At 42.9% G+C, this 24,542-nt stretch overlaps 1 protein-coding gene across 1 annotated transcript in view; it reads left to right on the top strand.

Moving 5' to 3' along the window:
- cachd1 (cache domain containing 1) overlaps positions 1 to 24,542 on the top strand; it is a 69,961-nt gene that overhangs the window by 29,778 nt on the left and 15,641 nt on the right. Inside the window, exons 3-14 of the mRNA XM_076088330.1 lie at positions 2,390 to 2,538; positions 8,429 to 8,535; positions 14,148 to 14,274; positions 15,362 to 15,506; positions 15,689 to 15,905; positions 16,055 to 16,204; positions 18,366 to 18,650; positions 19,471 to 19,620; positions 22,028 to 22,151; positions 22,296 to 22,413; positions 23,943 to 24,111; positions 24,254 to 24,396. Of these exons, the coding sequence (XP_075944445.1) occupies positions 2,390 to 2,538; positions 8,429 to 8,535; positions 14,148 to 14,274; positions 15,362 to 15,506; positions 15,689 to 15,905; positions 16,055 to 16,204; positions 18,366 to 18,650; positions 19,471 to 19,620; positions 22,028 to 22,151; positions 22,296 to 22,413; positions 23,943 to 24,111; positions 24,254 to 24,396 (1,884 nt within the window). The remainder of the gene's footprint in view (positions 1 to 2,389; positions 2,539 to 8,428; positions 8,536 to 14,147; positions 14,275 to 15,361; positions 15,507 to 15,688; positions 15,906 to 16,054; positions 16,205 to 18,365; positions 18,651 to 19,470; positions 19,621 to 22,027; positions 22,152 to 22,295; positions 22,414 to 23,942; positions 24,112 to 24,253; positions 24,397 to 24,542) is intronic.

The raw sequence follows: 24,542 nt of genomic DNA, 5'->3' as shown, positions 1-24,542 counted from the left end.
AAACAGCCCCGTAGTGTTTCCGGGCTATTGACAGTTCATCATGATCATCAGAACCTGTCGTGCAAGTCTGTCTTAGTGTGTACAATAGGTCTAAAAGCATTTCCCTAAACGGAAACCCTCAGCTACACTACTGGGTGTTACGTTTTGAATTGACATAACATGGCTTCAGTGAGTGTGTGTGTGTGGGTGTGCACTGACTTCACGTTGGTGTTGGAATAGTTTAACAGCTCATAGAGTGCCCATACATTCTAGCTGCAAACCCCTCATGAGGCAGACGCCACCTAATTCAGACGACAGCTGTGACATAGTTGGCTTGCGAGTTCTGCTCTCTGGGCAGAGGGGTTGTGTCCATGAGCCTAAAGCGAGGCTCAATTAGGAGTGGGTCTGCAGAGGGGGAGAGAGGGCAAGGAGCTCCAGAGGGGGAGCCGCTGGCCTCGAAGACCAGTTTCTCTTCTGGAAATTCATTATTCAGAGAGACGCTCAGACATCTGTCCCCCTCTGATGACACGGGCCCTCCCTCTCCCTCACTCCGTCGTCGAGTCTGTTCCCGTCTAGTGTACTGTTTGACTCACTGACATGTTGCTGTCAGAGTTGACATTTGCGGTATGTTTTCATGCTGGTCCCCCCCCCAGTCACATGCATAGAATGCTGTGTCGTAGTAATGGGTTGTTTAAAGAGCAGGCTCTGTAAAGCTGATGCAATCTGTTTAAATCTTTCTTGATTGGACCTAAATGCTGAGCTGGCAGATCAACACGGTATACACCTGCTAATACGTATTAATTATCTAGAATTTCTTTCAAAACTGGTCAATTCATCTCATATTAGTATCATTAAGATGGTATTTTTTTCTATTTTAGTTGTAAGAGACATTGCTTTACTTTATCAAATCATGCTGAGAAATCACATTCGGCGGAGGAAACAGACAGTGTGGAAGTTTAACAAACCTTTCTGACAGTTAACATAAACTCAATTCAATAACAAAATCACTTAATCGAAGGAGAAGCAAGACGTGCTGTCAAGTTTCTACTGTGCGGTTTCTTAGTTGTGCAGAACTCGACCGGTGTCCCTGTTATACTCGTCCCTATATTCATCTCATCCCAAAGTCTTGCCATAAACACCACTACAGTAACTCTGGTTGATTGCCGGCCGTCAAACTCCCAATCCGAGACGTCAGGGTGCACCCGTTCTACTCGCTCCAGTTCTGTGGCTGAACCGACCCCACCGGGTGCTGTAAACCCTAAAAAGCTACCCGGACAGGTCGGAGAGAGGAGCCCGGTGTTTTGGAGAGTGTGGTTAATCTGCAGAGCGCAGGTTTGCTTTGGCTGCACTGAGGCAGGCAGTAACTTTAGCTTTAACTCGCACGGCTCGAAGTTTCTGGTTTCTCTTAAGTCAGAAGTCGAGTCATACTTTCTCCCTCTGTCTCTCTCTCCACTCCCAGCTATGGAAACACTCCTCAGCTGAACACTGGCCCATTTTCCCCCTTTTAACACTAAGTTCACTGCAGCTAATTGCCATGCGTCTATGCATGGACAGCACTGTGTGTGTGTGTGTGTGTGTGTGTGTGTGTGTGTGTGTGTGTGTGTGTGTGTGTGTGTGTGTGTGTGTGTGTGTGTGTGTGTGTGTGTGTGTGTGTGTGTGTGTGTGTGTGTGTGTGTGTGTGTGTGTGTGTGTGTGTGTGTTCCATGTGGTGGAGCAGGAGTAATTGTGGGCTGTGCCTCAGGCCCCTGTTAAACCCCTAATAGGAATAGCGGCCGGTTGATTAGGTGTACAAGCGGTCAGTGGGTCGCGGTACATTTCCTTGTTCCTGGCTTGAATCGCAGCCTTTTTGCAGGCACTGGTAATTATGGGATGTGAACAAAGGGGCTCCAGTTACTGTGAAAATAAGCCTCTTTTCTGTATTTAACACGGCTGAGAGGGTAACTTACAACGGCTTCGGAAAGTATTCCGACCACTGCCATTTTTATTGGCCGCAACAGCGGTGCTGGTGTTGTTTTGTTTTCACCTTGTGAGTCTGTGTCCTAATGGCAAAATGGCCCGTTTATGCCCTTGGTCCAGTTTGGCGTCGTCACTGGTGTGATCCCCATCGCAGGATGATCTCTGGTTCCATTTTTTGACTTTATTGTTGCCATCAATGCACACGTATATCTTGATGAGAAATATTTGGAATTAAACAGAACTAATACCTGGACCTAAAACCAATGGATAATTGCGAATTATTAAATTTTGACGGAGCGCTTTCTAGTTTAACCGGCGCAGCTTTTCCAGCCTTTACGGCACTCGTTCTGCGGTGTGAATGAAAATGAATGGAAGCAAGCAAGAGATAACTGTGAGCTAAAGGTGTCTCCACTAACCACTGACTTGTTGATGCTTCTGTGTTTCCTTTGTGCAGTTGGCCAAAAAGATCCGTGAAAAGTTTAACCGCTACCTGGACGTGGTGAACCGGAACAAACAGGTGGTGGAGGCCTCGTACACCGCTCACCTCACCTCTCCGCTCACTGCGATACAGGACTGCTGCTCCATACCTGCATCTATGATGGAGTGAGTAACAGACACACACACAAATCTCCATCTCTCTCTTGTTTAAACATGTTATGATCATCTTGGATTACATCCCATCATTTACAGCCTTGAGCATAACTCTCACACTCTGATACTTGGTATCTTTTTGAGACCTGGAGATTTAATAGCTGTGTTGGCATCAACTCGTATTACGTAGATTGTTGATTTCACCATCCATCCGTCCATTTTCATCTGCTTTCATCCGAGGCCCGGTCGCGGGGGCAGCAGGCTAAGTGAGTTATTCCAGACGTCCCTCTCCCCAGCAACGCTTTCCAGCTCTTCATGGGGGACATGTCTGTATTATCTTCATTGTGTTTCTTTGGGGAACAAATGAGCCACGAGGCGTTTTTGAAAAGAGTGCCCACATGACAAAAAAACTATTTTTATGAAATTGAGTGTGAGGCTGAATATTTCAGATTTAAGTCGTCTACTGACAGAGTTTGAAATTACCCCGGCCTACATTTTAGACTCAGCTTTTCAGCCAATCACCAACTCTAGCGGGCGAAAACAAAGTTCAAAGCTGAGAGCTGCTTTCAGTTCTAATCTACAGAGCAGCAGCTGTCTCTACCCATCATCCTCTCTCTCTTTCTTTCTCTCTCTCTATCTCCCTCTCTTTCCCTCTATCTCCCTCCCCTTTATCAGCCGATGTAATCAGCCATTTCTCTCTGAAGTTTTTGCGAGGCTGCAAGGTCACCTGTCTCTTCTTCATTCGTGCAGAGAGGAGGCTGCCTGGCTCAGGGCCAGTGGACCACCTGTAGCCGAATCATGCGCATGACATACTGTACATGCATTCAACAGTTGTTCACATGCAGACATGTTTTATTTATGTCCAGACATGTGCGCTTTAAACCTAGTTTAAAAATCATCAAGGAATCGTGGAAAAAGATGATATAAGAGCCCGCAGGAAGGACGAGATGATGCAGGGGGAGTCACATGGGTGGTGGTGGTGGTGGTGTTTGGGGGGGCCATGGACATACCAAGCTGAAGCTAACAGAACCCTGAACTTCAAAGGATCTTCCTCAGGGAAGGGAAGGAAAAAGGCACGAAGCTCTCTCTCTTTTATTTTTTGGGTTCATGTAGGATGGTGAGGTGCTTTAAGGAGCAGTATGCAGAATACTTTAGCTCTCTCTTCCTGAGCCCTCAGCATCAGGAAGCAGCTGAAGAGCCGAGCTCCTCTCGGGTTAGATTAGGCTATGATTTATTCCTACTGGATGTCTCAAACTAATGGGAACTGTAGTTTTTGAATGCTGACAAAATCTTTGTTCTTAAAATAATGAATTGATCCATCCCAATAATTTAAGGGCTGCAAATGTATTGGACAATATCAGCTTATTGGGGATAAACCTGAGTCGGTGAATATGTTAGCTGATGAGCAAGAAGAACTGAAACCATAGAACTGCCAAAGATTTACTTAAAATAATTCGGAAACAGGGTTGCTGGTACTTTGTTTGTCCACTAGAGAGAGAACTGACAAGTTTATCTTCACCTTTTATGTTCACCTGTATAATGTCCTGTTGTTTACGTGTCCTGATCATCAATCTATCTGGTTTGCATCCATTCAAGGGGTTTTGTTGCATCTTGTTTGCAAAGCAAAAAAAAGGCAAACTTACTTAATAAAGACATAACACGCTTAAGAAAAAAGAAAATGGCCAGAAAATAAACTATAATATCATTTTTCCTGGTTGAACGGGATGAATGCCAGAATCGGGAAATGACTTTAGCTCTCGGTACTCCACTTCAGAGTGTCCTTCATTAGTTTCAGACATCAGCTGCTTCTGGGGGTCTCAGTCAGGTCAGCCAGTTTGGAGGGGGGATCGGGTGGTTCACAGGGTGTCCATGTCTTTTAGCCGTCAAGCTAGCAGGCTATCATTTCACAGGGAGGCCACCGAGGGCAGTGCTTAGCGCCCCGGCGGTATGCTTTAATCATTGCTCGGTCTCAACTACAGGCCGCACCTGAAAATAGAAAATGTGACTCGTGGAGTTGGTGTGTTTATGTGTGTTTATATTTTCAACACGCGATCTCCAGGTGCTCATTTCAACAGTTCCACTGCTGTGCAGTTGTTAAAGTGAGAAGTGTGCTTGGGAGCAGCCCAGATGGCATTTTATGGTCTCATTTCAACCAACAGTAGTTCTGGAGGAGATAAGCTGCAAATGGACTGTGCAAGGAAAAATGATATTCATAATTATGATCCTGAAGAGTTCCTTTTAAGACGCAAAGTGTCTCACCACCATAGAGGACGATAGAGGTGCAGGGAAACACAACATGGTGTCCCCAACGGTGGCTTAGGCTGTTCTATCTGCATCGCAGTGTTTTGACCAGCAGCCTGTTAAAACCTCAATCCAAAAGTAGGCAAAGGTTTACACATGACTACGTATAATGAGGTGATGATGATGTTCATGGATTCACGGCAATCCATCCCTTTTTTGTCCAAACTCTCCTGATGGTGCCGATTCACGTAAAGTCCATGTCCATCACTATCTCCTGTACTGTGTCCCGACCCGTTTCAAGAAATAATTCAATGTATTAATTGCAGGTTTTTCAACTAAAAGTTGTATACACACAGCATGGGATTGGGCAGAACACCAGATAACATAATATCATGTGAGGGATGGTATTGCAGAATGTCCAATACCGTCACTCATAAATTAAACATAAAGATTAAGGACATCATAGTGCTAATACAGAGCTCATGTTTCTTCAGAGGAATTCTCACCATCTGAGCTATTTGGCAGATTTACAGTCCAGATCAAGAGTATATATTTATATATATTTATATATATATATATGGCACCAGTGAGCAGCTACTCAAGAGTTTGCGGTTCAGATCAATCTGATCTTCTGGATGCTCAGTCAGCGCGATGATGATACCGGTGGAGATGGCAAAACCCCAGGCAGGTGGGGAGGGGGTTTGTTTAAGTGACTTTAACAGGTGTACATAGTTTTTCTCTCTGTCCTCATGCCTCTGTTAATATCAATCTTTTCTTTTTTGCTCTTTGTTTCTCCGTCCTTGCCCACTCTTAAACTTTACATTCATTTATTCTCTTTCCCCCCCCCTTCTTGATAAACTCCCTTCCTCTTCATCTTCCTTCCAATCCCGCCCCTTTTGATTTTCCTTCCTCCCCTGCTCTGCTGATATTCAAGGTTAGTTCAAGCTGTGAGCAGGTCTTTGGGTCTCCACTAGCTGGCCCGTTTCCAGTACTCGCACACCCACGCAGACTTGTATCTAAACGACTGCAGTCATCCTATTGTTAGTAACCGGAGTCATTTTGAAACACTTTCATTCTCCAGATCATCCGGCAGCCAGAAGCCCCCCACACCATTCCTTACTTATTCTGCATTGTGGTACATTTACGATGCCTAAAAGCCTTCAAGTTCAAGGATCACCCGCAGGACAGCCAGCACTGAGGGGCCCGCTGTCAGAGGCCCCTGGGCTCTGGTCCCGTTGGCCCAATCTGTATGTATAGCTAGCTGTACAGTCTAATGCATTCAGGACAGTTGCTTTGCGATCAAATATTGAAGACATTTAAAACACTAGTTTGTTTCAGATCGCATGATTTTCAAAGGTGTTGCTAATATCTTGTCTCCCCCACACACGAGGAAGGCTAAAATATTAGAAACAACTCTCTCTCTCTCTCTCTCTGTGTAATGCAGTCAATGCAATGCCAAAAAAAGAGCACAGGATTATAATCCACTGCAGCTTTTTCCTCCGTTCTTGTGAAAGTAGCTGCTGGGTACCAAACAGGTCTCTACATAATGATATCACAATGAAATCTGTTTAGATACGAGCTTTCTTTAAGCGCTCTCCATTCACCGCTGCTGTTCACTGAGGGATCGCAAACACATTAGAAAAAGTATTACTCCTGGCGTTGGAGCTCGCACAACGGCAAGCCTCTTCAAGGTGATTGTACTCTTTAGGCTTTTTGAATGCCGTATGATTGCCTCCTCTGTGGATATACGTGGTTCATCTTAATACAATGGGTTTTATGCCAAGTCACTGCTGAACGCGGCGGGCGTCTGCCTGTTTCACTCCGTGCTATAAGACAGCAGGCTTCGTGTCTTTTCTCCGGTGTGAAGATTTGTGTTTCAGTTTCATTCTGTATTAAAGGCAAAGAAAAGTGTGTTTCAGCCAAAATTTAGAAACCAATACATTTGAGTTTGAATCCTTCTTAAGGGAAGCTCACTGTCCCTTTACTGGTGCTTTCTGTCAGCTGAATTGTCCTCAGGATCTTTTTCTAATGGCTGCATAGAGAACAACCCCTTGTGGGGTGGTATGGTAATCAAGCAAGCATTCCATCAATACATTATTAATATGCATATTCAATGGAAGAATTAGTTAAAGCGCCATGCATTTTTTGGAACATACATGGACTTATATTCTTTAGATTCTGTAAATCAAATCAAGCGTGTGCTGTTGTTTGGGCTTGTGTCTGGTAAGTCCAGCCTGATTGCAAAACAGATTTTTTTTCACCCTCATTAAAATATTTGATCACAGTCGAAGCCCTCCTCCCCTCATTTCTCTCGCTCTCGCTCTCTCTCGCTCGCTTGTTCTCATATGTGTTTTTGATGTGGAATTCAAAGTGGCTGCAAATGTATTTTTTATCTGGCACACATTTATGCTGAGCGCCTTGCCCACCGTCTCTATGCAAAGTGAGTTGAAGCAGAATAGTAATGACTTTGGCCTTATGGGACTCTAAATGAGTGAAGTTCAAACGCAGCCTGTACATCACAGCACCTGTCAGTCAAACCGGGCCAGGGCCAGGTCTGCAAGCACAGGGAGCCAAAGAGTGTGTAGCGCGTGTGTGTGTTTATGTGTGTGTGTGTGTGTGTATAAGTGGGCACATGTGTGTGTGTGTGTATGTTGCTGAGCCAGAAAAGGGGGGGAGGTAGTTGGAGGGATGGAAGGATCAAAGCACCCAGGCTTGGTGCAGTGCAGAACAGGCTGCTCCTCTGCATACCGCCTCTTTTAACTCTGAACTAAGCTCTTAACTCTCGAGATACGAGCTCTGGAAACAAGGCTTCACCATCAACAAATGTAATATGCCTTTAACAAACTGCAGTATACGATGTGATGCAGGGACAGTTTTCAACCACAGGATTTGTGACACATTTGTGTCGATAACCTAGTTTTCCTGATAATACAATTTTTTTTTAATTTAGATTAATGTATTTGCTCCATATTATAAAAGAATACATGACATTTGTATTCATAAGATTACTTTCTCCATTGCTGGGCACAGTGATGCACACATTTATAGAAGAGTGAAGTGTCTCATATCCAGCTGACCTGAAGTTGTCGCTTGACGCCCAAAATGATTTCCAAAGATTTGGAAACGACAGAGACTGATGATACAAGTTTTGAGGTTCTAATTAAGCGGGCAGCCCCTCCTACAATCACATTCAGATGTATTCAGGGAATTCTGTATCGACTTATTTGGGAGAAAAGCAGAATTTAAGTAGTTTTCCGTGGAAAATATTATTCACTAGCCAATTAGTTGTGATTTAATGTGAGGTCTGGGCAACCGATGATAAAGCCAGCAATACAATTCAGCTCAGATCAAACAAGTAGGGGCGATTCGTTTCAACAGATGTTTCATGTAGTTGCATTAACTTCATGGTTTCACATGGATTTCTTTACTATCTGTGGAAAGCATGTAGATCTCAGTCAAAAACGTTTTATTTACGATAAAACATGAACATTACCATGAAGTCAGAGGTATTGGCAAACCCGTGAGTTAGGTTTTATTGGAAGTTAAGCTGTGGAGTAGTAAATCTGTTAGTGCGGAGAGACAATTCAGAGCTGCTCCACCCACAAATGAGTCCGACACGCTCTAAATGTTTCTCAAATGTTGCCCGTTTGTGTGTATTTAGGTTTGATGGAAACTTCAATACCAATGTCTCCAAGACCATCTGCTGTGACAGACTTTCCCCCAACGTCAACAGCCGAGCGTTCAACCCTGGACGGGACCTCAACTCAGGTTTGTTAGACACACAGACACACACACACACACACACACACACACCAAATGACAGGAGAATTTGCTAACATACACACTGACCTGGTTTAACAAATGAAACCCGGACACACAAAGCTTAAACCATGAAAACTTGAGACTTAATTTGTTTCTGCTGTGGACTCCACGCCAAAATGTTGAATAATTTATCAGCAATTGCCACAGGAACCAGATTTTAATTAAGAAGTTGTATTATCTTCTCTGTTCTTCTTATCTTCTAAATGTTAAAAGGAGAGGACAGTGATCTGAGATGGAAATAATTAGCTGTGCGTGTCTTCAGCTTTCACAGTCCGTCCTGTGCTCCCTCACTCACACTTTCTTCTCTTTCTGTCTCTCCACTGTTTTTCATCTGGTTTGATTTTAAAATGTTTTTCACAGCCTGGCATCAAATTCACTTTGTTTGACTTTGAACTCTGCGATTGTATTCAGGTAGTGTGTGTTTTTACCACCCTGTCGTCAACGGGCTTTGTCAGTTCTTTGTTTCAGGCCTCACTTCACCTCAAATAGGACTAGCATCAGTTGCGGCGTGTTCATGTCTGTCATCATGGTCCCTACATGTAACCTCAACGGCGTCCTCACAAGTCATCCAAGAGAGCGCAATGCAAATAAGTTTAATGGTGTTCTCATTGCTCCCACTACACGTTTATTGAGGCTCCAGATTGCATAAGCAGAATATCAGAATGTAAAACCCACATGTGTCTGCACCACATATGTCAGTCTGCGTTTGATTAGGAAGAAATGGAGCAAATTCACTAAAAACCAGGCAAAGGCCTACTTTCCCCTGTTTTTCTGTTCTGATGCCATCACTTGGTTAACGGTGTGTCCCCGCTGCTTCCACAGAAGACATATCCAGCTGTACGACATGCATTCATCACACATATGGTTCTGCATTTCCCGGAATATTCAACTCACTTTCCTTGTGTCTCTCAAACTTCCAGTTTCAGTCCAGCACACATTCCCTCCAGGAATTTGTGATTGCATGATCGTAATAATTCAACCTAAGCCCATCTCTGTAAGATTTGCGAGTAAGTGTACATTTTATAATCCCCCAAATATTTCTACAAAAGTTGTATTTTAAAAATTAAAATTGTGGAAAGCACTAAAGTCACCTTGTAGACTGAATTTATTACATGGCTATCTTACTTACTGCAGTATGTTGTAAAATCACATCAAATTGCGTAATTATCCCAAATAAACTCTGCACCACCATCTTGGAGAGACTGTTTAAAGACGTCAGTATCCTTCACATTAAGTGCTTGTCGGATCATCAAACAGCCCCTGAACCCTCCACCCTCCCCACACTTTACAGACGTCAGAAACCGGGTGGCTCCATCAGAGTACTTTGTAAATCTGAAGGTGTGTGCCGTTATCCCCATTTCTACGGTTAATTGCATCTCTCCATGATTCCAAGTTTTTCGTCCTGCCTTCAGGTTTGTCCATTGGGAACAGATCAGCACTTTTGCCTGGATGTGTTTGGAGGACAGTTGATACAAACTAGTTTATGTGAATAATTGCACCTCCTTTACACCCTGGGTATTGCACCAGGCCCCCCTCTTCCTTCCCTTTTTACAGGAAGCTTCCAACATCATTTGTTCTTCTTCTGTCCTTCATTTGTTCTACTGCCCCCACCCATTTTTTCCAGACTCCCCAGTCTGCTCCTCTCTCTGCGAACCATTCATAATGACGGCCATTCATAACGCGTCACCATCGGCTGGGTGTTCTTTTCCTTGCAAGCCAGTCACGGCAAGTTCAAGTTACCCCTCTCCTCTCCCTGTCCCTCACACTCGGCCCTCCTTGACCCCCACGTTCCCAGCGCATTCATTCTCTCCCATTTGTCTCAGCCCAGTCTAAACAAGCAGCTACAGAGGGGGGAGGAAGGGGGAAGCGGGTGAGAGAGGGAGGGATAATTGAGAGGGAGAGAATGATGAATGAAGGGGAAGAAAGAAGGGGTGGGCGCTGATTGAAATAGAGTAATTGTATCAAGACCGCATTGTGTTCTTTCCATCTTCTTTCCTCTCATCTTCAATTTTACTTCTTTTTAGAGGGGAGAAAGGGGGAGATAGGAGAGAGATAGTGGATGTGAGAGACATCAGTAGTGATGGCAGCAGGTGGGAGTGAAAAGACAAGTAGACGAGAGATGACTGGTGGCAGAGTGCTGTGTGGTTTGATGCATCTTCTTTCATCCATTTTTCCCTTTCTGCAGCCTTCCTCCCCTCCTGCGCAATTTCATCCATTTCGTGGCATTCTAACTTTTCCAAAGTTTCGACTTTAAATTGGATTACCACTCGACACACTGACTTGCATTCACCAATGCCAAGTTCTTTGGCTACGTGTGTGACCTATAACCTAATAATTCTCTGTCCAGTCAGAAGACTTGTCGCGCTGCAAGGCCTTTTCAAGTTGACAGAACTCAAACTAACAACAGTATAGTGCTCATGTTGTGTAAGTTGTACAGGGCCTGATTTTTATTTTGAAAACCCATGTGATGTGAGTGAAAATGTAGCACCACAAAGGCATGCAAATGCTCACAATAACGTGGGTATAATCAATGTGTTTGTCTATAAGCCACGCTAATGCCGGGTCTCCATGGAGAGCAAGGACGACCGCTGTCGTCCAGACTAGAATATTTTAACTACACATTGCTGTGAAATTGTTCACACCGATGCTTGGTCCCCGCAGGAGAAATCCCAATCATTGTTTGTTTATCCCCTGACTTTCCGTCTTACGCCACAAGTTTTCACCTTATCTTGTGAAATATCTCCACATACACGTTTTGGCACAAAATTTAGTACAGACATCTACGGTTCCCAAGCGATGCAGCGTTCTGACTTCCTGACCTTGTAGTGGCAGCGTGGGGTGCGTGCCGATATTGAGTCAAATATCTAAACAACTACCGGATGGATTTCCATGACAGTCATGCTTCCCATAGGATAGATCATAACAACTCTAGTGCTCCCTTCATTTTACATGTAGCGCCATTGTTGGGTCCAAATTTGAGTTTGTCCAATGCTTTGTTTTTTGACCAAATATTAGCAGAACCATTGACATCCCCATTAGCATTTAGCTCAAAGCGCTGCTGTGCCGAAGTATAACCTCACAGAGTTGCTGTAGCATGTTTGTAGACTTGATTCTTGTCTTTCATGGAGAAAACAGAAATATATAACACAATTATGCTGTAATGTTTCAGTAAAATATTTATTTAACGGCTTGACTCATTAGTAATAAAGGTTATTAAGAACATCATGTCTGTTCCCTAAGTTTAAATGGAAGAGTGAGGGAGCTAGCAGATACAAGTGGCACTTTGAGTAGTATTAAGGTTGTAGGAAATGGGTGTCATCATTTGGGTCCTAATTCTTGGCTTGTCCATCTGTTTCTGGGAAGATCTAAACACTGATGGCAGAGTGGAGCACTGTAGCCTGTCAGATGTATACACAGTCCTTCTTCCACTGTCAACACGACTGAGTGTTTCCTGTTTATATGAGCCTCAGAGATGGATGGAGTGACCGGGCAGGGATGATGTATGACAGTGGGGTGCAAGAACCAACAGTGTCTCAGAAACGTGATGTCTTTGCCAAGTACATGTGGTCAGAGGTGCATTTTGATGCTGTTTATAATGTTTGACAGTTGGACGGGTTCACAGTTTTTCTGTAATTTATCTATTTGTGTATATTTTTAATTTGTTTTGGGTTTTAGCATTAGTTGAATATTTGACATGTGATTTTCCCCCCCGACCATAGCAAATTTAATTGCCTTTGGCTCGTAATATTGCCGGGAGGTTGGAAAAGTTTGAAACAGGTTCTCGTTAGCAGGTGATTAATTCGATGTGATCACAAGCCAACGTCCACATTTTGAGACGATTAAGACCCAGATGTTCTGCATGAATGGCGGTTAGCATGTCTTAAGACTTAATTAACAAGGTATTGAAACTCTATCCTTCTGTGGAAACCACCTTAGTAATAACAAATAGTCAGCTAAATGGCAAAATAGTTGGTGGATGTGCACAGCTGCCAATGACCTGCAGAAACCACAATGAATATTTATTAGTCATGAGAAATTAGATGTTGTACAGTAATACCTGGCTAAATCAAACAAACTGTCTTAGAAAAATATTATTTTGGACTGAATGTATTTGCCATGCTGGTCTGCTTGTCTGTGTTTTTTTAAGAGATTAATTGATTTAACGGCTGCATTATAGTATTATGTAACTTTACTAAAGCCTACTGATGGCTGCGCTCTGTTTCCTCCCTCTCCGTCTCTGTTTTCGCCTGTAAAGGGCCCAAAGTTTCTATTTGTGGCTCTCTAACTCCCTTCCCCCCCCCCCGTCTCTTTGTGGAAGGCCGTTTTGTGTTGCAGTGAGCGGAAAGGAAGTTGCTGGCTTTGTGATGGGATCTCTGTGAAGATACTGTTGACTCTGTGACCCAGTAAAAAAAATCTGTCTGTTTAGTTTTGAGCAAATATGCTGCTAGTGTCTCTGCAGAGGTTGCAGTTAAGGCTGTTATGTCTCGCCCTGCAGTCGCAGTAATGACACACGGATTATTATTATTTTTTCGGTAAATTAAAGAAATGTACTGTGTTACTTCGCAGTAGTTGAAGCGTTCTTCATCAAGTTCATTTATTCTATGAGAGGTAAATGTGTATAGATTTTAATTAGTTGGGAAAAGGCCAATAACAGAAAACAACTGTTTATCAGAGGGAAAGTAGACAAGATAAAAAAGTTTGTGTGTACGTGAGTTTAAAATAGGCTTGTTCAAGATGAGCCAGGCCTGCACAGAAGCGACCGCCACACAATGCATGCTGGTTAGTTAAACATATGCAACTATAACCTCCAAGATCAAGGCAGCCGCAGTTGCTCTCCACCGACTGCAAAACGGCAGGGCATGATGGGAAATGCTTGGCATCCTCCCCCTGATCTAAGAGCTTATTGGCTTAGATTTTGGATCAACAACATACTACTAATGTCTGTACAGTACCCAACATTTTAGTCCTTTGGGTGGCAAAGTCATGACTTGGATTGGCTAGTACTCGTTGCCTTTGTTGGTTGGGTTTGTCAGGTTTAGGCATGAGGAGTGAGATTAGTTAGGGTTTAAGTAAGAATATAATTTTAGCCAATCAGAGGCAGAGTAGGGTGGGTCATGCCTTTACCATCATAGGAAATACAGTTGCCGACATCGTCACTTTGGGGCGAATAAACACAAACGTCCTGCGGTCAAATTCGCCTTTTTTTCTTACACCTCGAGCATTCCACATAATACGGGGATTAAGATAAGATCATGAGATTGGTTTCTCTCGCTTCCTCGGATTCAAACAGGGATCACAGTTAACCTGAACTTCAAAAGTCTCCCTCCTTAAAGACGTTGTGACATTAAAGGATAAATCTTAATAAAGAGAAACTCTCAAAAGAACTGAATTCCTTACTTACTCACATGTTTCACTTCCTTCCCTTCCATCCTGCCTTTTCAACTTTGGTTTTCCTTCCTTGATCTCTCTCCTCCCTGTTTCTCACTCCCTTGTCCCCTTTGTCCTTCCCTCTGTTTTTAACATGTTTGCTGTTCCCTGTCTGTCTCTTCCCTCTACAGTATTGGCAGACAACCTGAAGTCCAACCCGGGGATAAAGTGGCAGTACTTCAGCTCAGAGGAGGGCATCTTCACAGTCTTCCCTGCACACAAGTTTCAGTGCAAGGGAAGTTACGAGCACCGCAGCAGGTATTGAGACCAACTTCTCCTTTTGTTTAACTTTTTCTTTTTAATTATCAAGCTCGACGTTCTTGCCAAACACACAACTTGTTGACAGATATCGCTCACTTGGCAAAGTATCAGAACGGGCTAGCTGACGTCAAAACCACATCAACTTGTTCCTGCCCTCTTCCACCTCTCCTCCTCTTCCACCCCTCCTCCTCCTCCTCATCCTCCTCACCCCTCCTCTCAGTCAGTTGCTGTGGGGTGGCCCAGAGGGCATATTGATGGCATGCCGCCCTCACACACCCTGACCACACATGCCCTTGGCAGGAATGTAACTCAGTCCCACTAAAGCCTGTTGGAATCTCACACCTCCAGTGTTGTGGTTTTTCTTGTGGCCGCGGCTGAAAGACGTTTCTGTTCTCTCTCTCTCATCTTTTCTTTCTATATTCTTTTGCATTGGCTCTCACTTCTTTTATTTTTTTATTTTTCAGTCATGTCTTTTTTATTTTTTTATTTTTTATTTTCTGGCTGTTCAAGTCAGTGAGCTGGCATACAGCCATGAGAGAAATGACGTTACTTGGCTCGCTTCAAGTGTGAATGAGGCTTTGTGAGAACATCACTTCCTTTCTCCAGCCTGTGTTAGTGTCTCCTTGTCCAGTAGACCACACACACAGGCGCTGACCACCCTAATCGCTGCACCCCATCAAGCTGATCCTACACCTATATTAACTTGTGCACCAAATATTGAAAATATACTTTTGTCGGAAATTGTGCACAAATAATTTTTCGATAAATAACCTCGGCATTGACAGCGGGAAACGAAGAAAGTGTTGAACCTCCAGTAAGAATAACAGTAAAGGGAAGAGGATCTCTTGTGAAATCTGCAGTTGAGTGCAGACACACCGTCAAAAGCCACCCAAGAGAGACAACGAATGAGGAAAGGCTGAAAGAGAAAGACGCAATGTTTAGTTAACAGATACGTGAGATGCGATTAACATTTACTCGGCTCACGGAAAACGACATCACGTGTTTCCGTAGTTAATGCACTTTAATCTGTTTTATTTTAGCATTTTATCATTTCATGTATTTGTATTTGTGTGTGTTCCTCCAGGCCTGTGTATGTGTCTGCAGTGCGACCCCAATCTAAACACATCGTGGTGATGGTGGACCACGGAGCGTCTGTAACCGACACCCAGCTTCAGATCGCCAGGGACTCTGCGCTGGTCATCCTCAACGCCGTCGATGAACATGACAAGGTTAGTGAAAGGGATTGGACCTCGTCTCTCTGGCTTTATTATGAAGAATGCAGAGTTTAACGCAAGTTTAGAGAGCATCAAATATGCTAAAATGTTTTTGAGAATAAAAAGAAAGGCCAACAACATTTCAGTGTTTCTCCAACTAACATGTTTGTATGAATCTCATTATCACTCCTCTCCAGATCTCCATTTTGTCAGTGGCCGAGGCGGTTCGCTCCTGTTCTCTGGACCAGTGCTATAAGAGTCTGCTCTCTCCGGCCACCAGCGAGACCAAGAGGAAGATGAGCACCTTCATCTCCAACATCAAGGCGTCAGATGGAGCCACACAGCACGCAGCGGGCTTCCAGAAGGCCTTCCAGCTGCTCCGAAACACCAGCAGTCTCTGCAAGCACAGTGCCAGTAAGAAATATGTGCTGACGCTGCATAGTAAGATCGTGTCCGTGTGCTGCCTCAGTTCCAGCTATTATTTTCCAACATAATCTACTCACTCGTCAATTTGTGTGATATAACTTGACACGAGCGTTGATTTTGTTTCTGTGTTCTATCAGCCACAGACATGGTGATCGTCTACCTGTCGTCCGGGATCACATCCCGAGAGTCGTCGGAGCAGGAGAAGAGAGCGACGCTCAGTGTGGTGAGAGAGGAGAACCGACACCTCAACAACTCGGTCATGATCCTCACCTACGCTCTCATGAACGGTAGGTCACTTGTATTTACATTTACATCAAAGGTAAGAAATGATCACAAAATGCTGATTTCCCTGAACAATAATTGGTTAACCCCGAGTATTGTGCTGCAAATGGAATTTTTAAAACGCCATTATCACAGAGATTTCACATTTATTTATTTTTTCTAATCAAATTTCCACCTGTTTTTTGATATTCAAAAAAAACAATCTAATAAATTCCAAGCATTGTTTTGAAAAATAAGATCCAAAGATGCCCTACTTGTACTTAAACAAAGTACTTATTTGGGTATTTTAGAATAGCGTCCCAGCTGAAAAATCACATCTTTAAAAAAAATAAAGTCACGAAACACAATTTTGGAGCTGTGTTAGTCACATATCCTCGACATTCTTTTAGATTTTATTTTATTTGTTCTTGTTTTTGCACGTATCTGGTCAGCTGGGAGCCGTTTCTGTATGTTAGATATCCTTCCTCTATGTTCTTGGGTACAATGTGCTCAAGAGAAGAATGAAGGTTAGAGAGGTGCTCAGAAACCTCAAAGGCTTTTTTTTTCTCTGTGTGTGTGTGTGTGTGTGTGTGTGTGTGTGTGTGTGTGTGTGTGTGTGTGTGTGTGTGTGTGTGTGTGTGTGTGTGTGTGTGTGTGTGTTAGTTAATGTGTATGCTTCCTTTTCCTCTTTTATTGTCCTCGTCTGTCCATCTGCCTCCTCTAATCCCCGCCTCCCTCTGCAACACACACACACACCTCTGCTGTGCATGCATTAGTCCACCATTAATACAAATCATTTTTGCATCTGAGAATGATAATTAGGTACATCTAAGAGAGGAGAGAGTGAGACTTCAAAGGGCGTGCTGCTCACTCTGTGTTTGACTGACAGAGGACCTTTGGCTGTTTTAAAGAGCTCCATGATGAAAAGGATGCAGAAATCTATCGTCCTCTGAGTTTATTAGCAATGCATAACCAAAACAACATTTGTTTTGACGCTGTTGCACAGCTGAAAGGCCCACTGTGGGTGTGTGTGTCTTATTCACTGCATCCCCTGCCAAATGTGAAGTGACGATTGTTCAAGGAGATCAGCAGTCCCTTGGCAGTATAAGCCACAGTTGTGTGTGTGTGTGTATTTATGAGATGCCCACCTCCCTCACCAAAACTGTGTATGGTGGCCTGAATAACCTGCTGAATGAACTACTAGCTTGAGTATGGTTTTTACCCTACATATTTTGCATATAGCTACATTTTTTTCATATTAAATAATAATTTGGGTATTAAGGATCATTACAGCTATCGTAGAAAGAAGAGTGGAAATGGATTCTCCCCCTTTTATAAATTAAAGTGAACAGAAACCTGTGCTGTCAGCAAACTTTCTCCTTTGTGTTGGTTTGACATTGCCACCCATGACGACATCGCCTCCCATCAGTCGCCCGGCGTGATGATCAGCAGAGCCTCGGCATCAAAAAGGGATTCTGCTGTAATCCAGTCAATGATTGGATACTGGCAGACATTCTGTGCTCTCAAATGTTCCAGGTGACAGCTGTCGGGGGGCCAGCCATGGCTATCCATCCTCCTCTAAATGACCTTATGGGGCTTGGAAAAGAGTCTGAAGAGTGCGTTAACGACTCGGCTGCATATCTGCTTTAAAGCGATGAGGGATTTATTCGTGTCGTGATATCTGAGCTTCACAGACGACGATCGTTACTTGGCAGAGAGAGCACAGGATTGAACAAATAAAGCTTATAGAGATCATGATGCAGGTTCACAAGTCAGGGCCTGCATGTATGAAATATCTCTGCTGCCATTCCTAATAAGTTTGGGAAATCCATGTTGCAATGTATAGTATGTGCTTTGATTAATGATCCTGTTCAATGCAGGTTGTCTTGCTGCTTAAACAAAGTTTATTTTTTATTGTTTTATAGCTAGAGGGGAACAAAGAAAACCGCGGGTTGCCCTTTTATAGTAGGAGTCACACGCTCTTTAGTGAAGAGCTGTTTACTCTTTTTACCTCCTTTCAACCACTCCCTCCTCTTTTCATTTGCACTATTAACCTGTTCAATAGACCTTCAGCCATGCTGTCAATTAAGGATTTGTTTTTGATATCCCTGTTTGAATAAATCAATTGAATTTGTCTCTCCCTCCTTATCCTAAACCCATGCTCTATCCCATTCCCTGCTCCTCCAGAGGGAGTAACAGGCCTGAAGGAGCTGGCCTTCTTGAGGGATCTCGCAGAGCAGAATTCGGTTAAGTACGGTGTGGACCGAAAGTCTGACCGAGACCGCTCCTCTGCGATGTCCTCGTCTGGATCAGCAGGAGCTTCCATGATGCCGGTGGTGAAGGGAAGCATGATGGTGCTAAACCAGCTGAGTAACCTGGAGACGACAGTGGGCCGCTTCTACATCAATCTGCCCAATCGCATGATCGACCTGGCCCGCTTCAGCCTGCCCTACTCTGACCCTATGGGAGATGGTGAGTGGTTTGGACGGATAGCCTCGACCAATATTGAATGACATTTTAATTTTGGGCCAAATAGCAAAAAGCTTTCATCAGGAAGTCCAGATCAGTTGAATAAAATTGACCTGAGAGAACATAAATTCAGTCAGAGAGTCAAATGAGAAGATTGACACGACTCTCGTATCTGTAAGCTGAACACGAGCAAGCAGACAATTAGCATAAAGACTGGAAACGGAGCAGCTAGGCTCTGTCCAAAGAGACACACACACACCTAAAGCGCTCTTGTCTAATCTCTAAAAAAAAAAAAAAAAAAAAAAAAAAAAATATATCTTGTTTGTTTAATGCATACAAAAACAGAAAGTCGTGGTTTTACATGCTAAGATTAGTGAGATTGTTTGCTTTAGACAGTGGCTTACCAGGGGAGACATGTAACAAGATACAGTTTGTGTTGATGAGCTTTCGATGTGCTGGTAGGCAGATTTGTTTCCTTTGGACAGAGCCAGGCTAGCTGTTTCCCCCTGCTTCCACTCTTTATGCTAAGCTAAGCTAAGCTAATGGCCAGCTGGCTCTTGGTTCATATTTATCGTGCAGATATGAGACTGGTATTGATCTTCTCATCTAAGTCTCAACAAGAAAGTGAAGATATTTCCCAGAATGTGAAAGTAGTCATTGGATAAACACATTTACAGAAGGAAAACTGAAATTCGTATTCGGCATTGATTTATTGAAAGGAGCTCAATAGAGCTGAATTGCAAAAACACAATGACTTAAAAAAAAAAAAGACAAAACACGAGGGGTTGCACTAACTTTACTGAGCTTCTTCTTCTCTCTCCAGGGTTTATTATGACCGTGAGCCGGCCCTGTTATTTCGGTAACCTTCTCCTGGGCGTGGTCGGGGTGGATGTGAACCTGGCGTACATCTTGGAGGATGTCACCTACTACCAAGACTCACTGGCTTCATACACCTTCCTCATTGACAACAAAGGTCAGTCAATTAGAGACGGGGCGAGGCAATACTTTTACCGCAGTGCAAGAAATGATGCCTTTTCTAACTTGTGGTCGGCCACATGAACGGCAGCGTTGCCAAATAAGGCTTTGTATCATAACAGCCTGTTCTCTAAATAAAGTGTTCTCCATGTGCAGTAATAACAGGCCTACCGGGTATTATAACAAACACTGCAGAACAGATCATTCACAGATTGCGTGTTGCTTAGATTTCTAAGTCTGTAACTAAAGAAACAAGTTTCCTCTCCAGGTCCGACAGACTCTCGTGACTACAACACATTTCTCTGCGTATTCAAGGCATCAGTCTTTACTAGCCCGAGAGAAACACTCCAAATGATTGGAAAAGTGTATTTTGGTGTTTTTGTTTCCCATACAAGTAGAATTACACATTATGTTGTCAGTTTAAACTTCCTCCGCAGCCATTATCCCTCGTTAGACTTAATTGACATCATCTTGGTAGCACTGGCACTTTTTTGGCGTTTCATTCTCTGTTGAGCTGTGCCTCAGTGCGTTGCCACAGCACGGGGCGGTAGTGCTCATGTCCGGTCTTGGTTTGTTTTGGCCTCAGCTGAGGGGGTCTTGACTAAACCACTGGTGCTGCACAGCAGGCAAGTTGTGCTCTGTGGGCCCAGAGAGCAGGGACATTAATGGACAGGGTTTTGCTAGATGGCACTTTAGCCAAATATTGGTTCCCCTCACGTGTACTGAGTAGTATTGGCTGAAATATGCAACTCTTGGAGACATTGTCCTCTTGCAAAGCTTATAAGATGGTGATGAAAACTTGGCATTTCAAAAGGAACCTGAAATGGGCAGACTAACTGACATATACTCACCTGTAATCCTTGCAAGTGAATTTTTGCAGCTGTGTGAGTTTCTCTCCTCTGCTGCGCCATTCAATGAGTCTCTTTTTTTTCCCTCTAAAATGTTTTGTTGTAATAAATTTGCCATCAAATTATAGCTTATTACTGCACCATGCTTATTAGCAGCAACTCTATAAACATCGATGAATGAGTCCCATTAAAGTTATTAGCCGGCATACATGGCGCGTGCTGGCAATTAGAGTGTCGGTAAATACAATTAGGTAAACACACGGCTGACACGGGCTTCCCGTCCTGGAACTAAAAATAACAGGGGAGTGCATCGGAAATATTTTTTCCCATGGGAGGCATGTATCTAATGTTGATCGGAATTAAGCAAGCCTCTACCTAAACTATCAACGCTCTGGCTTCTTCTTCCATGTGTGCTGTAGTTTGCTGTAAGAGGACAGCAATGCCTGGTCTAATATAGCATGTGTGAGACGTCACACAAATAACAAACACTCTTTGTATTAGAACTGTGTAAAAAAAAAAAAAAAAAAAAGCAAAAACGCATGATTTTGTTTCATTCGTTCAAAACATCTCGAGGGCTTTTTGGCTCTCCCAAAATGATGACTGCAGCTGTAAAGAGCTGTGTTTATCACTCCTTAGCAACACCAGAGTACTGTTTGCTAGCAGCGTCCACTTTGGTTTGTGTTGGGACATTTGTAGCATCAACAGCTTTTATATGATTGGATTCAAATATTGAGTATTTTAGTGATCAAGATCCTGCCTAAAGGACATTTCTTTGGGAGTATGATCCATCCACCTGTTTTCTTATAAAAAAAAAAAAAAAAAAAAAAATGAGAAATTCTACACTAAAATAGTAGACCAGCAGGAGGTTAATGCTCAGGCTTTTGCTAATACAGTTTAATAAGGAGGCGATGGTCTTTTGGAGAAACAATTCATGTGACTAATCTGGAGCAGTTATGTATCACTATATATCCAGATAATCTGTGGAAACAAGTTGCCAGAATAGATCTATGGGACATTAAGTGGCATTTAGGCTCTATTCAGAAGCAATTATCTACTCATTGGTTGCAATATATCATTATATTATTGGTGGCAAAAACTTCTGACATTTTTAAAGAAAGTGGCCTCAGACATTTTCAATATATTAAAATAACTTTCAATGTGCCGAGCAGCATCTTTTTTGATGTATCTGCAGGTACTATGAACAACAACGCACACCTATGGTGTCCCCTGTAATCAACCCTTTTCACATCATTTGGTGCATTTAGTGAGAATAAATACAAAACTTGGCTTTGTCTCTTAGCTCTATGAAACAATTACAAGACTCCCTAAATAGAGCTGAATAACATGTTGGATAAAAAGGCTTTTAAATTGGTGTCTATGGAATAGTAATGATAGCATGAGTAATTGTGCAATATGACTTGTTTGACAGATTCCCTGCTGGTCCATAATAGTTGTTTTTAATGTTTTTAGCAGATCCAGTCTTTCTGAATTAGTCTGTGTATGTTGCTGTTTTGTTTAGTATGTATAAACATTAATTAATGATGTTTGATTTCCCAGGTTACACCTTGATGCATCCATCACTGACACGGCCCTACTTGATGACAGAGCCTCCCCTTCACACTGACATTATCCACTATGAGAATATCCCAGGATTCCCTGTTGCTCGGCAGAACATCCTCAGGTAAGAGAGGATGAGGAACACGTGAATAAAACCGTTCATTTCACCTTCAAAAAAAAACATTTGAAACCACAATTCCTCCACCCATTGATGCATGCATAGCATGTGTTATGTGTATTGTTTGTGTAATGCTGTGTATTTTTGCAGCCTCCCTCTGGGCAGTCAGGTCATTTCTGTCCCAGTCAACTCGTCTCTGTCCTGGCACACCAACCGACTGCGGGACAACAGCAAAGACGCATACAACGTCAGCTATGCCTGGAAACTGGTAGGTGTCCCTACAGTCCAGGTGGAGACTAAATATCTGACACATGTTTCCTGGTGAAATTAAACTTCACAGTGCAGCGCCTAGAATAAACATTGAACTTTCTGGTCACTACTTTACACAAATAAGCAAACTTGCATACACTTAAATGTTATGTAAATTAAGAAGCCTTGCATTCAAGTCCTTATATCGTACAACTAGCATCAAGTTTTACAATTAAAAATAGGGCTACAAAGAGGAGTTAAACAAATAATGTTTAAAATATGTATGTATATATATATACTGTATATATCGTTTTTTTTCTGATTTGAAATCTTGAGTAAATTTTTATTACAATGACTAATTTATTTAAAGCAGAATCAGCACTCGTAGAGATAAATGATGATCTTTGGCTCTGGGCCAGTGAACCATTGTCGTGTTGGGACAATAACTGTCTCATATACTTTCTCTCTCTATGGCATCCATCTCTGTCTACAGCGCTTTATCATTACTGTACCGCTGTCTAAAGCAGTATAGAGATTTATGCTCCCAGCCTTTATGTCTCCACCAAACCTCCATCGCCTTCAATTAGTCGTTGTAATAAAATACTAGTGCTCCCACAACCAGAAACCGTCTCTCCTTCGAATCTGCTTTCCCTCTCCGGCCCAGAGGTGTTGTGTTTTAGGAACAAATGGCAACAGAACAGCAATAACGTCACGTCGAGTCTTTTTGCTTTCTGACATTTAGGATTTTGGCAGGAGCGTTAATATCACACTTGATTGAGGCATTTTACATTTAGCCTTTTTGTAAAAGCTTTTGACATTTACATTTTTTTTTTTCACACAGCCGCTAGAGTTCAAACACGTCACCTTTTGCCATGAGTTTCGCAGCTGTCTCTTGTTTTTATGAAAAATGATTTTATGGAAATCCTTTGAGTACACCATGTTTTTGTGTTTGTGACCAGAATTTTAAAATAAAATGTCTCTTTAAAAGAGCAGATATGGAGATTTTTGCCTATTTCCTCTTGAGTTATCAGAAGTTTCTGAAAAGGCTTTGTTTCAAACAAAATCTCTGAATTTGGCACCAGACTAGCCCGGTATGGTTCATTCAGAATCAGCGGGGTGAAAGCAGATGTTCAGCCAAACACATTTATCTTTTTTATAAAAGACGTGCGCAACCCATAAAATACTGGCTGTGAAGGCTGACTCTGGACACTGAAAAAGAGAGCTGATATGGGGAATGTGTGTGTCATGTCACAGCATCTTTGGCTTTGTACAAAGTATGCAGGAGTAGAGTGTATCAATTTTAAATCAACTGCCAGTATTTTATTCATAAGCTCACACTAGTCACTGAAGGTAAATGCGTTGTACATTAGTTTAAAGGGATCGCCTGCTAAAAAAGGTCAAATAGGTAACTTTGAAATCCACATATCTGTACATCTTTGCATTCTACAGCATTGTCTGTTTTGATCTTTTCATGTGATGTGTTGACAGTAACAACCATATTGAATATCGTCAGCCTTCATCCTCCACTGCTGTCTTTCTATCTTCTAGGTTCAGGACACGTCGTTCATCCTGTGCATCGTGTACGTGCAGCCGGAGATCCCAGTGAAGCATCTGAAGAACCTGAACACAGTCCCCAGCTCTAAGCTACTCTACCATCGTTTAGACCTGCTGGGTCAGCCTAGCTCCTGCCTGCACTTCAAACAGCTTGCTACAGTTGGTGAGGAAAAAAAAGCACTGGACTAACATATAGTAACTTGGAGTAATAGATGACAACTTTATTTTTTATCCATAGTCGGCTCTAAATCATTCATAAGCATGTCTGACTGTCCCCTATTTCCCCCTTTCTGTCTCTTTCCCAGAGTCCCCCACTGTGATGTTGGCAGCTGGTAGTTTCTCCTCCCCCTACGAGCACCTCAGCCAGCCGGAAACAAAGCGCATGGTGGAGCACTACACCGCCTACCTGAGTGATAACACCAGGCTCATAGCCAACCCAGGCCTCAAGGTAAAAACAAGCAGGGGGAACACCGATGTGACTCATGGCGAAGACTGGCCTGTGGGCGCACACGGGGTTAATGTTGTTTACCTGACAACCACATGGCACATAGCCAGCAGTCAGGTTACAGGCATGTACTCACATATTCATATTCT

Source organism: Anarhichas minor, unplaced genomic scaffold (assembly GCF_050575085.1).
Source record: "Anarhichas minor isolate MPS153535 unplaced genomic scaffold, ASM5057508v1 ptg000010l, whole genome shotgun sequence".
Taxonomy (NCBI): domain Eukaryota; kingdom Metazoa; phylum Chordata; class Actinopteri; order Perciformes; family Anarhichadidae; genus Anarhichas; species Anarhichas minor.
The sequence above is the reverse complement of the archived record's forward strand: the minus strand, read 5'-3'. Positions and strand labels throughout refer to the sequence as shown.